General features: G+C 42.8%; 1 protein-coding gene across 5 annotated transcripts in view; it reads left to right on the top strand.

Moving 5' to 3' along the window:
* The window catches only part of nek7 (NIMA-related kinase 7), a 60653-nt gene that overhangs the window by 32078 nt on the left and 14476 nt on the right, over window positions 1-14099 (top strand). For all 5 annotated transcript variants that reach the window (XM_083558211.1, XM_083558207.1, XM_083558210.1 and 2 more), the window contains 3 exons: window positions 1891-1999; window positions 5836-5943; window positions 12038-12132. In XM_083558211.1, coding sequence (XP_083414337.1) covers window positions 1891-1999; window positions 5836-5943; window positions 12038-12132 — 312 coding nt within the window. The remainder of the gene's footprint in view (window positions 1-1890; window positions 2000-5835; window positions 5944-12037; window positions 12133-14099) is intronic.

Here is a 14099-nt window from a genome sequence, read left to right as displayed (position 1 = left end):
AGTAAACCCAGGGACGCATGTAGGTGAGGTTAGGAGGCCTGAGGTGCTTTTAGCGTTCCCATTCTTCCCAATGGGGTTGAGGTCCTAAGACCTTCAAGATCTTCCAACCCGTGTGAAGCATATCTTCACGGAGCTGGCTTCGTGCACAAGTTTGAAACAGATTTGGTTCTCCTGGTTTCCAAACGAAGACAACAGTAGATGAACATCTTTTTAGATGAGTGGAGTTTATTATAAGAGCGAACAGGGACTTGATTTGGATTAGGATGCTCAAAAAGACAATTAGTTTTTTTCCCCTACATCAACACAACATATTTCACTAGACGAGTGCATCAGTGTAATGGACATTCCTTTGGTTTTTTTTGGGGGTTTTTTTCTAATTTTTTGCATGACTCCATTAGGCTTTCTTGTGAATCAGCTTCTGATTCTATATATATATATATATATATATACACACATATACACACATACACACATACACACACACACACACACACACACAGATTGAAACCCAGTGACCCATCTATTTGCATGAACTCTCAGAAATACGGCACGTGCCATATTTGCTTGTTAGAGGCGCAACAGCCCCCCCCCCCCTCCATTTTACATCAAACGAGCCTCTGATATGCAAATACGAAGGACGGCATAAGAATAGATCCACCTGATTTGTTTTGTTTGAAGATTGCACTTCTAATCGTTTCAGAAAAAGCCATGTACACAAAAACGATAATCGGAGTGCGGAGGGAAAAAAAGAACGTCGGCCTGATTATTTTTATTTTTTTTATAAGGAAGAATAGGCTCACCTTCAGCATCGTATTCGCCTCAAATGAGCCCGATTTAGGCTCTAATTGAACCCGTTTGAAGCTGGGGTCTCGACCACTTGGCGTCCTGTTCCGAAGGTAGAGCACCAGTGCTAAAAGCTAGAAGACTTTGGGTTAATGGGGTTTTCAGAAGCCTTGCCAAAAAAGGGAATTCAGAGAAATCGGTGTTAAAGATGCGACACGCAACTCAAGTAGACCGTGTAGAAAACTAGCTATAGACCATGACATGGAATAACGCCAGACTAGGACACAGAGGGAAATCAATAAACGGTCGATCAATAAATCGGCCCTATATGGGAATATATTTGGACAAAAAAAGATTTGGACAGCTGACTTTCTCCAGGTACATGCGGTTCACACGGGTGTTTCGATAGCTTGAAAAGTTCCTTTTACTTCGACTAGAAGACCCAAACCTGTGACCATGACAATGCTCCTGTGCACACAGTAAGCTCCATGAAGATATGGTTTACATTGAAAAGATGCGGAAGATCTCGGATGACCTGCCTCCAGGCCTCCTCGCCTCACCCTGTGGCTGAATGAGCACAAATCTCCACAAACAAAAAAGTCTCCAAAATCTAGTGGAACATCTTCCCAGAAGACTGGAGCTTATTATCAATGTGTTCATGATGCACAAATCTTGAACTCAAGTGTCCACAAACTTTTATCGATATTGTTTACGTGAAAACGGTGCAGTGTATGGACAAGAGTATTCGCATTAGCATTACATGGTCCTGCGTACGAAGCGAGCTCCATGAAGACAAGATCGTAGTGTGCTGGATGTTCTCACGTGTTCTGCACAGTTCTGCCTGGACCTCCTAAACCCTACTGGACAATAAAACACTGATCTGAACCGCAGATTCCCCATTAGATCTCATTAACTGACGTACACTGTAGCTGAACGATCACAAATCCGCCCCCAGCCACACCCCTTAATCTAGAGGAAAGACGTTGCAGGAGAATATAAAGCCAGATGGTCACATGCTCTATATTTTCGGGGTTCTACAAGGTAAAAAAAAGAGGATTTCCGCTTTACGTACGTTTTTACGATCGCTTGTCCTTTTGTCTTTTGCAGCATTTCAAGAAACAGAGGAGGCTGATCCCGGAGAAGACCGTATGGAAGTACTTTGTTCAGCTGTGCAGCGCGCTGGAACACATGCACTCCCGACGTGTAATGCACAGAGGTACACGTTATATACAAAGTCCACACGCATCCACGTATCCATTCAGAAAATTGCCTAAATAACATTAAACACAATTTCTTTCTTTCTTTTTTTTTTTTATAATTAGTTGCCAATTAATAATATGTCAATAAACTACATCACTAAACAAAAAAATTGTCAATCAGTGAAACAAAATGGCTGTTTACAAAAAAAATTATAATATTTGTATTTTTTTTATTTTTTTTAAATAACAAAAGAATCGACTTTTACAGCTGTCAAATAAATTTTTTTTTTATATATATTAAAAAACTTTTTTTTACATTTTTTTTTACATTTTTCTTCCATTTTTATTGGAAGAGACAAGAAACAAAGACATTTATTTACATATATATTATAATATTATACATGTTTAAATATACACATTAACATGCGCATAAGCAAACAGTCAACTTATAGAGGACAATCAACGTCCTGCTTTTGCTACTAAACGTTGGGCGTGAACACGATTTCGATTGTGAGATTATTTTAAGATCGTTCCGAATTCAAATTGATAATGTTTACATTTGTGAAGTCGTATTAGATTGAAATGAATAATTATCCATCCGTTTATTTCACGTATTTTCTCGGCTGACCCAGAGTTCGCTAACACGCAAAATCCGTCTCGCACTAATTTACGAGAGCACCCCCTCTGTCTGTGTCCATTCGCTGTCCCGATTTGCTTCGTCGTAAAGTAGTCGCGCTTGCGATTTTTGCGATTCGGATAGACGAGGTAACAGTCAAAACGTCTGTCTGGGTCTAAACCACTGCGCCCTTCGCCAATACGATTTGTTTCGATCGCGGATTCTTGTCCGGATTCGAATCGCAGCGCTCCGTAGGCACTTTTGCTTTAATCGCGTGATACACGTAATCCGATCCGAAGTTATTTGCGTGCCCGGAGCGAGGTTTAGCGCCAACGTCCCCATAAAAAAATTAAAGGTGTGTGTGTGTGTGTGTGTGTGTGTGTGTGTGAGTCTGGCGAGCACGTTTTGGTGGACCCCTTTTTTTTTTTTTTTTTTTGTAGGCCTATTTGTGTTGTTAACGAGTTTTTCATTATTTCCGTCTCCGGGGAAAGAAAAAATGTCATCCAGGTGGGATTGTTTAATGGAGGTGCATGTCCTTCTAGCTGCATGTCCTTTTTTTTTCAAACTGTTACTATTAAGTCGAAGAGACACAATTGTATAGAATGTCTCTGGATGCAGGAGGAGAGCCAAATCTGCTCCATGAAGATATTCTTCACATGAGATAGAAGATGTGGAAGATCTTGAGCTGCCTGCTATAGAGCTCTAATCTCAACTTTATTGAACTGATGAATTGGACACACCTAAAGCCTCCTCACCTTCCAAGCTACAGTGGTCATTACATGGATTCACAACCGTTATGGGTGATTGACCACAAATCTCCACAAGCACACTCCAAAATCTAGTGGAACATCTCAGCAAAGTGGCTTACTACAAGAGCGAATGGGGACTAAATATGGAATCTTGTTCTTCTTCTTCTTTCGGCTATTCCCATTAGGGGTCGCCACAGAGGATCTTCCGTCTTCATAGGATGTTCAAAATCGAATCTGATGGTCAAAACCCTATAATGACCCTATGATGTATGCGTAATGTCTTTATAATAGTTACATATGTGAAGCTATATAATTGTTATAATTTATTGTATTAATGCTCAATATGCTCCTCCCACCAGGCTCACCCAAAGTTAGCATGGTAACTAACACAAAATTTGTCTAGTACCGATTGACGAGAATTTATTTCGTAATAATGTGTTTAGACTTGCAAAATTTGCGACTAAGATGGGGCGGAGCATTATCTCAAACTGACCACTGGATGTTCAACATGGCACCTCATGGTAAAGACTCCCTGAGAATTTGAGAATTAGGATTGTTGCTCTCCACAAAGACGGCCTAGGCTATAAGAAGATCAGTAAAACCCTGAAACTGAGTTGTGGCCAGGTTTATACAGAGGTTTTCCAAAACGGGTTCCACTCGGAACAGACCTTACAAGGGTCCATCAAAGAAGTCGAGTCCTGGTGCTGTGCGTCAGGTGCAGAAGCCGCTTCAAAGAAACAGACGTTTGAGTGCTGCAGCATTGCTTTAGATGTTGCAGTAGTGGGAGGTCCGCTCGTCAGTGCTCAGACCGCACGCCACACACTGGAACAAGTCGGTTTGCATTGGCATCGTCCCAGAAGGAGCCTCTTCTAAAGCTGGTTCACAAGAAAGCCCACAAACAGTTTGCTGAAGAAAACCTGTCCAAGAGCATGAATTATTGGGACCATGTTCTGTGGTCTGATGAGACTAAGATAAACTTGTTTTACTCAGATGGAGTCTAGCATGTGTGGCGACACATGGTGGTGGTAACATTATGGTCTAGGGCTACATGAGTTCTGCTGGTACTGGGGAGCCGGGGTTTATTGAGAGAAACATGGATTTCCAACACGTACTGTGACATTCTGAAGCAGAACACGACGCCTTCCGTTCAGAAACTGGGGCCGAACGACCCAAAACACACCACCAAGATGACAACTGCCTTGCTGAGGAAGCTGAAGGTGATAAAGTGGCCGAGGATTGTCTCCAGACCTGAACCCTATTGAGCCCTTAAGCGGAAGGTGGAGAAGTGCAATGTGTCTAACATCTAGCAGCTCTGTGATGTCATTATAGAGGGGTGGAAGAGGGTCCCAGCAACAACCTGTGCAGCTCTGATGAATTCCAGGCCCAGGAGGATTAAGGCAGTGCAAGATAACAATGACGCTCACACAAATTCCGGACACTTTGGACACAGTTTTGACATGTTCACTTGGGGTGTACTCACTTTTGTTGCCAGTTATTTAGACAATAATGTCTGTAGGAGGAGTTATTTTCAGAGGACAGTAAATTTTATATTACATTATATTTATATATAAATATTATATTATATTATATATACAAGCACACACACTGAACTTTATAGAGAACTACTGAATGTTTTAGTGAACCACACGTGTGCACACGTTTTTGTCTCCACAAACACACTCCAGTTTTGATCGTAAAAGCAATCGAAGCTCATTTCAAGATTATTACTCAACTTTCTTTGTTTAGACAGAAATTCTCGCTCGGGTTTACCTCCGCTAGCAGACTCGAGGCTCTCATGTGAATGTTTTGTTTTTATCCCGAAGGAGCAGTTCGATTATAAACGGCTGGTGCCATCAATTAATGAATGAATCAATCAATGAGTCATTACCGCCCCCTTTTTTATTGGACAAATATTCGGAAAATTTGCTTCGGTATAAACGCGTTCGGACTTCCACACCTACACACATACACACACTCTTTTCAGAATCTCGCCCGACCCGATTTGATCCCGATCCAATCCGATCTCGTCTATTCCTTCACCACCTGGCGTCCGCGCGAGCCGTTTAACACGCACCTGAGCTCTGGCGTGTCCGCGTTCTGATTCTCCACATCGCACCTCCGCCATCCAAACATACGTCTTGCGTGTTTGTTATTGCTGTGATGCCTCATGTCCCGAGGTGTTAAACTTGAAACGGCGCAGTGTGCCTACAAGCATATGGTTCTGATAATGTCACGCGCGCTCAAACACGTTCACCCACACCCACACCCACACACACACACATACACACTGCCCTTAAAATGAGATGTCTAACACTGCTCTCCCAGTCTATTAAAGGTGATTTATATCCATGGCCTGCTTCCTTTTTCCTGGTTTTCGCTTTTTTTTTTTTCTTTCTTTCTTACAGGCCACTTTTTTCCCTCCTCCACCTCCCTAAGCTGTTCCATTTATCTTTTTTTTTTCTGTCTTTTTTTCTTTTTCTTTTTGAAGATATTAAACCGGCCAACGTCTTCATCACCGCAACAGGAGTGGTGAAACTAGGCGACCTGGGCTTGGGCCGGTTCTTCAGCTCCAAAACCACCGCCGCGCACTCTCTAGGTGAGCGCTCGATCCCTTTTCTATTTTTACGCTCCACGATTGAAAAGACAGAAAAGACCAGAAAAGTCCTGTCTTTTGAAAAAAAAAAAAACGGAAAAGGAGACAAAGTCTACAACGGGGACGGCGGAACCCCCCGAGCAGCTCGGTCGCGTTTCGAGCACAACCATGTGTCTGTTATAAAGCGCCAACTTCCCGCCTGCCCCCTCAAAATCACCCCTCATACCTACCCGCCCCGCAACACCCCCAGCCCAGGACCATTTAAGGACCAAAAGCGTTTCAGGATCTGTATCCATTTCATTGAGCACTTAGGGCCTTCCTGTTTGCCTTGACCCCTGTGCCACGTCTCCTCACGCATGAGCTCCGGCTCGAGCCCTCGATCACCAGCGGAAACGAGTGCGAGAGGGAGGGGAGAAAAAGTAAAGGAGGAAGAAAAAATATATTGGCCTTTTAACGCCAGACAGAGTGTCTAGCACACTAGAGGCGTTACGTTTATGGACGATCGTCTCAGTCTGGGGTCTTATATTACATTAACGCATCGGTGTTTTTATTTGAGTTGTTTTTTTTTTATTATTATTCACACCAAAGTCATAAAATCTCGATTTTTTTTTCTTGTCAGCATAAATGAGTAAGCACATAAATGAGTGACGTGTTGCCTTTTCTCACGGCGAACGTGAAGGTTTGGTCCTTGAAGGTTTCTGCTGAAAAAAACAAAAAAAACCAGCCGACTCAGAAATGACAGGTGGGGAAAAAAAAGAGAAATAAATCTGATTCAAGTCCACAGCTCCCTCTGCAGATCAGGCAAGTGAAGTTCTGTTTCAGACAGAGGCTGAGAACAGAGCCGGCTCCAGGAGGATGTAGAGGAGAGCAGGCTGGTATTGGAATTTGGCTCTTCATAGATTTCCAGGAAGTTGTCCAGGAGGATTTTTAGGATATTGCCCAGGAGGTTGTACAGGGGTTTGTCCAGGTGGCTGTCCAGGAGCTTGTAAAGGAACTTGTACATGAAACTGTCAAGGAGGTAATACATGATGATGTATAGGAGGTTGTACACAAGCTTGTTCCGGACTTTGTTTGGGAAGTTGCTCAGGTGGATGCACCAGGAGGTTGTCAGGAGTTTGTACAGGAAACTGTCTAGGAGGTTGTACAGCAGGATGTATAGGAAGTTGTACACAAGGTTTTCCAGGACTTTGTCCAGGAGATTGCACCAGGAGGTTTTCCAGGAGGTTTAGGAGGCTGTCCAAAAGATTTTGTACATGGGGTTGTACAGGAGGTTGTCCAAGAGGTTGTTCAGGATTTTGTCCTGGAGGTTGTTCAGGACTTTGTCCTGGAGATTGTCCAGGACGATGCACCAGGAAGTTGTCCAGGAGGATGCACCAGGAGGTTGTCACTTCATTTATATATAAGCGCTGTTTAACTGTCTTATATGTCTCTCACACACACACACACACACACACACACACACACACACACACACACACACACACACACACACACACACACACACACGATCTGGTGTCTGTAGGATTTATAGATTTGGAATTATTTGCGTGAACAGAGCCGTTACATGTAGATCTCTTCACAGGACTCTCCTGCTGTTGAGAGCCATACTGTGTGTGTGTGTGTGTGTGTGTGTGTGTGTGTGTGTGTGTGTGTGTGTGTGTGTGTGTGTGTGTGTGTGTGAGAGGTTAAATTCACCCAGAGGCATAAAGACCGGACTCTATGTCTCCCTCTGGGTACACTGTGTCCCCCTGTCCTCATATTCCCTCTCTCTCTCTCCTCTCTCTCTCTCTCTCTCTCTCTCTCTCTCTCTCTCTCTCTCTCTCTCTCTCTCTCTCTCTCTCTCTCTCTCCTCCCTTTATGTCTCCCTGTATCTCTCTCTTGCTCTTTAGCTTCTTATTTATGTCTCTCTCTCCCTCTCTCAGTAGGTCTCAATTATATCTCTACCTTTCTCTCTCTTCCTCTTTTTTTGGCACGCAGTCTTTCTATCTTATTCTCTTTCTCCCTAGTGCCTATTCTCTCTCTCTTTCTCTCTCTCTCTCTCTCTCTCTCTCTCTCTCTCTCTCTCTCTCTCTCTCTCTCTCTCTCTCTTTCTTTCTCACTTTCTTTCTTTCCAGCTTCCCATTATGTCTTTCTTCGTTTCTCTCTTGCTCTCTAGCTTCCCATTTATGTCTCCCCCCCTCTCTCTCTCTCGCTCTCCCCCCGCTTTCTTAATTTATATCTCTCTCTCTCCTTCTTTCGTGTACTCTCTATCTGGCACTCAATTTTTCCCACTATCACCTCTCTCCCTCCCTCTCTCTCTCCGGCTCTCTCTAGGTCTCAATTTATCTCTCTCTTTCTCTTTCTCTCTCTCTCTCTCTCTCTCTCTCTCTCTCTCTCTCTCTCTCCCTCTTGTGCTCTTTCTTTCTGGCACCTAATTTTTCTTTCTCTCACTCTACTCTTTACCGAGCACCTAATCTCTCTCTCTCTCTCTCTCTCTCTCTCTCTCTCTCTCTCTCTCTCTCTCTCTCTCTCTCTCTCTCTCTCTCTCTCTCTCTCTCTTTCCAGCTCCAAAATGATTTCTCTCTTGCTCTCTATCTTCCCATTTATGTCTCTCTCCCTCTCTCTCTCGTTCGTTGCACGAGGGTGGGTGGGTGGTGGAGGGTGCCAGAGGAATAGTGGCTTGACAGTTCAGGCTGTAATGAGACAAACCACCATGATAGAACAGTGCGATGCGCGCTGGATGGAGCTCCGGATGGGCCTGTCAATTCTCTCTCTCAGAAGTCGCGCCGCATCCTTTTAACTCCCGTCTCCGAGCAGCTTCGCAGCCCACAGATCCAAACAAAGCCAAAGAGAGGAGAGAAACAGCGTAAGAGAGCGCAAGAAAGAGCGAGAGAGAGAGAAAAAAATCATTCTTTTCTTCGCCTTTTCTTGCCAAAGGCTCCTTCCCCTTTAAATTACTCGAGGTGGGGGTGCAGTGCAAAGGAAGATTTTCTGAGGAATAACAATGCTAGAGGTGATGGATGGCAAAAAAAAAAAAAAAACGAAAGATGACGACAGCGGAGTTTTGTAATTAACAGTCCAAACGGTCAGATTCATAGCATTATCCGAGCTACGATCACACACGTTCACACTTTTTTTTGTTTTGTTTTGTTTTTTTGTTCAGAATACGCTCGTTTCGTCCTCGATTGGTTACGCTTTCCCTCGTAAATTCCGATCTCTCCAATTTACCTTTATGGCAAAAATAAATAAATAAAAACAGACTCTTTTTGAACAATATTTCGCTCTGTCAATACAATACATGATAAGAATAATGATCATTTAAAGAAAAATCAATCCCAATTTGACTTTTGGTTCATTTGCATGTTTGTTTGTTTGTTTTTTTTAACCAAAAAAGGATGATAGCTAATGGTAAGCATAAGCATTGGGACACTTGACTTTCCCAACCATATGTGGTTCAACCAGAAAGTTAAGAGCAAATTCAACATTCATCTTAGAACCTTATAAGGAGGTGTCCACAATCGTTTTTACCCAAATCATAAAACTGAACTGACCATTAGCTGTCGATTTACTTTTAATTACTACTTCCTGATTTAGAATCCGACCCCCCAGGTGGGAGGGACGGATTACTCCTGTCAATCATCGCGTTTCAAGCCAATCCCTGGTCCCTGTAAGCTCGTGTATGCAGAAGAGGGCAGACGTTTTCTTTTTTTGTTTGTTTTTTTTCCTCAGTGTATCAGTGAAACGTCTTAAAATATTTGTGTCCCATCACCCACCCGTACACCCTGCTAGCCTTTAGTCACCGCCTCAACGCTGCCGGACTTTTCACAGGAAAAAAAAGTGGGAGGCAGATATGAAAACCTGTCCCAAAACAAGACAGCTGTCTTCTAACAGAGCGTATTCGGGCCGGGTTTGGAATGCAGCGTCGCATGAATCATACGCCGGATGATCTCACCTCGACACACACGAGGCTAGAAAACACGGCCGGCGCAGTCGAGAGCATCGGGAGGCGGAATTATGAGAGAGGAATAGACAGCGACGTGAAAATCCGATACGAGATCAGGGGACGCCACGTTTTCTTCCAGATTATTAATACTGTACATGCAAACGATGCAGGTGTTTGAGTGGGTGTGTGTGTGTCAGTGTGTATTAAGGAGTCGTATGGCTTGTGACAGGAAACCGTTACACCTTGCTCTGAAAATGATGTGGACCCATGTTTGTTTGTTTGCTTTGTTGTTTGTTGTGATTTTACCCTTTTTTTCTACATGATTTTTCCTAATCAATTTTTTAGGCATCAACATGATCATCATCATACTGTAATACTTTTTAATACTACATCACACTGTTATCCTCATCATCATCACATTATCATTTGTATCATCATTATTTTTGATAAAATTGGTATTATGATTATTACCGCTATTATTATTCAAATTTTTCATCCACATCTTCATCATCACGATCATCATTATCATTTTATATTATTTGAATCATCATCATAATTCTTTTATCATTTATATAATTATTATTACTGATAGTAGTTTTTCAACTCCTGTAATTTGTATCGTTATTTTATCATTTATAGCATTTTATATATCATTATTTATCACTGTTATAATTTGATCAGAATCATCATATTATTGTCCTCATTACATTCTCATCTATATCATTACTATTGTTATTAATTTTAGCATTATTATTTTTTAATCAGCATTATTACATTATATAATCATTTGTATTATCATCATTATTGTGATTATCTTATAACATTTGTATCATTATATTGTCATTTGTATTCATATTATTGGTATTAATATTATTACTATTATTATTATTATTATTATTATATTTTCCATCATCATATTTATCATCATAAATTGTATCATCATCATTATTATATTATCACATATCATTATTACTTTTATTATTATTATTATTATTATTCTATTATCACCATTATTATATTCTCATTTGCATCATTTTATATCATTTGCATAATTATTTTGATTATTAGATTTTTATCATCGCCACCATCCTTAGTGTTATAATTTGTATCATCATCCTCATTATATAATCATTTGTATATTAGTATTTTCAATATTTATACCAATTTATAATCTACTAACAATGATTTTCTTGTTCTTTTCATTTCTCTGCATTTTAATTACATAGCCTATTCAAATATGGGCGGGGCAACAAAAAGAGGCGTTTCCTTTTATTCTGAGTCAAATTTTTGAGCCGAAAATGTTGACCCTATTCTTCCCAAAAAACGACCTGGAATGGAGACCACAGTGAAGTGTTTTGCAGGTCTCTAGGCGCTGCACACTGACTCGTTACACATGGCTTTAAGTGTCTTTTTTTTTTTTATATATTTTTTTTTTACCATAGCATGGCGCTTAAAAGTTTCAGACCCCTTCCAATTCTACATGTTCTGCATGTATTTCTGCATAAACAGAACCTAAAACACCAACCAGTCCCTAAAAGAAGTTTAGGCGAACCCAGTTGGGCAAATGAGACCCAAACTTGGTGCATATCACGTATCTGTGAGTTTTAAAAGTATATGGACAGCTAGGATTAGCAGATCGTTTGAAATTGAAAGTCAGGTGTTCCCCAAATAAACGAAATGCAAGATCAGGTGTCCAAAACCTATGAGATTTTAATTCCTATGAAGTCACAGCATCAAATACACTTCTGCCCGTTACACCAAACCCCTGTACAGAAAGACGAACGAGAGCGCCATCTAAAGACTCCCATTGAAAATCAATGAAAATAAGGTGGAGCCCAAGAACCAAGTTTTCCTGGGCTCTAAAGTTTGCGTCTGTCACTCTTGGCGATATAAACGCTTGAGTCAGGCTTTATCTCACTCTCTCTCTCTCTCTCTCTCTCTTTCTCTCTCTCTCCATCTTTTTCTCTGTCTCTCCATACTCATCCAAAAGCGTCGCCTCCTCAATCCGAAGCGCCCCGTCAATGAAGCATCCATGGGTGAATCTCTGGCCTGTACGATTCCTCTGCGAACTTGGCGAGCTAGACATGCCTCTAACTTCTCCTTTTCCTCCCCTCTCTCTCTCTCTCTCTCTCTCTCTCTCCATCTCTCTCTCTCCATCTTTCTTTTCTGATCCAGTGGGCACCCCTTATTACATGTCTCCCGAGAGGATACACGAAAACGGATATAACTTCAAATCTGACATCTGGTCGCTAGGCTGTCTGCTGTATGAGGTAACGTATAGAAAACTTTTTTCTGTTTTTTTTTTTCCCCTACACACAAACCATTCCTCCCCCTACCCCCCCCCCCCCCAACCCCTCCCAGCAAGTCCCGTTTTTGCACGGGACGCAACACATTACGGTTTTCCATTGCCCTCGGCACGGGGAAGCCTGGAGTGTGTTTGAACGCCGGGGAAGAAACCACGGAAGACGTTTACATGTGTTTTGAGATACACTCAGCAACGACGCTGCCCGCTTCGATTAGGCCTCGATAAAGCATACCCGGGATCGAGTTCTCATAGAAGTTGTGCAAAGGTCAGCGTTGTTTTTTTTTTGTTTTTTGTTTTTTTTGCAAACCCCAATCGATAGTCCGTTCGCTCTGCGTCTAGACGGCTGGGCCACTAACTTGTCTCCTACTCCATATCGTGGGTTTGCTGCGGCTGGTTATTTGAAATACAGTAAGAGTGTGTTTGTGTATGTGTGTGTGTGTGTTGTGTTTTTTTCTGACTAATGAGTTGACACAGAAATGGACAGTATCCCGTTTAAATATAAATAGCACAATTCTCACCATTATGCAAAACACGGTTTGCGGATGCTATTAAATGCTTGGACATGCACACACACACACACACACACACACACACACACACACACACACACACACACAGCCTAGAAATAGACACATTGTTAGTCCAGCACCCATGCCTCCCCCGGAATCCCCCCCTCGGGTTGCTTTTTTTCCCTCCTCCTCCCCTCGTCTTTTTTATCCATGTTGGGGAGCTCAGCAGTAGCCGCACCTCCCGAAGTGCCTGGGGCTGAAAAACATCCATCCGAGCGCAGCGCCGCTTGGAGACCGCTCTTCTTGGCGCTAATTAGTCTCCCACAATGCACCGGGGCCGACAGCGTGCCACGGGTCAGCCGAGTGCACCGGGGAAAGGCCTGTGATCTCGCTAAGCATCCGCCCAAACCCAGGCCCCATCCGAAAGACAACGCCGCTCCCGACGCCCCGACACCCCGAAATGAAGCTTTCTCTCATCTCGTCCTCTCCCCCCTCTTGATCTTTTGGGTCACATGACCCGAGGGAGAACGCTGGGAGGCGATGACTCGGCATTTGTTTGAGTGATGGGGCGAGGCCGGCGGGGCCGAGCTTGATGCCGTAGTCGTCTGAGCCAACTTGCAGTGCCCATGGAGGCTTCCAACACACACAAGTCCCTTTTTGTCCCCCCATCCCGCGTGTATTTTGCGACCCAAATACTCTTTGGCGGAAGAAACTCAGAACACCACATTGAATTGCTAGTTTTTCCAACTTGCGCCACCTTTCACCAAGCGCCATTGATCCCCTTTGTGCGAAGGCCTCATCGAACGCAAATAATCCTGCTCTTTTTGAAAACGTGAAATCGCCTTGGGGTTTCTGTGGTGGAGGGCATTGTGGGTATTGGGGTGGGGGTGTATTGGGGGGGTCACGTGGCCTGTTTTTTTTTTTTTTTTTTTTTGCAACCTATCGATACCTGCTCATTGTCTTCCTCGAATCTGCATCAGTTATTCCCTTTGATGCAGCCGCTCTGTCGGAGCTCATTCATTTGGTCAGCGGATGAGGACGGAGGAGGAAGACAAAGGGGTCCGGAGCTTCTCGCGTTTGCTCCTCGGTCAATTTGGTCATATTTCCATTATTGACACCCGAGTCGATGTTGTGGAGGGCGCCTCGGGACTTGAGGTGAGGTGATGGATATTACAGTGTGTTCATATATTAATCCCAGGACTAATAACAGGACTTTCACCATGTTCTGGCACATTATCCATAATCCTCATTCTGTTTTCAGCACCACAGGAGCCATACTGTACTTCTGTCCTGAATTTATTTACTTTCTAATTTTTACTGATCTGAGACAGGAAGTGTGGGCGGAGCATTGAAAAAACAAAAAAAAACAAGCGCAGCACTTTGATTGGCCAGACGGAGTTCCAGATGTTCTTTCTGATAAATA

This window comes from Silurus aristotelis, assembly GCF_946808225.1.
Source record: "Silurus aristotelis genome assembly, chromosome: 13".
Classification (NCBI taxonomy): Eukaryota; Metazoa; Chordata; class Actinopteri; order Siluriformes; family Siluridae; genus Silurus; species Silurus aristotelis.
The sequence above is the reverse complement of the archived record's forward strand: the minus strand, read 5'-3'. Positions and strand labels throughout refer to the sequence as shown.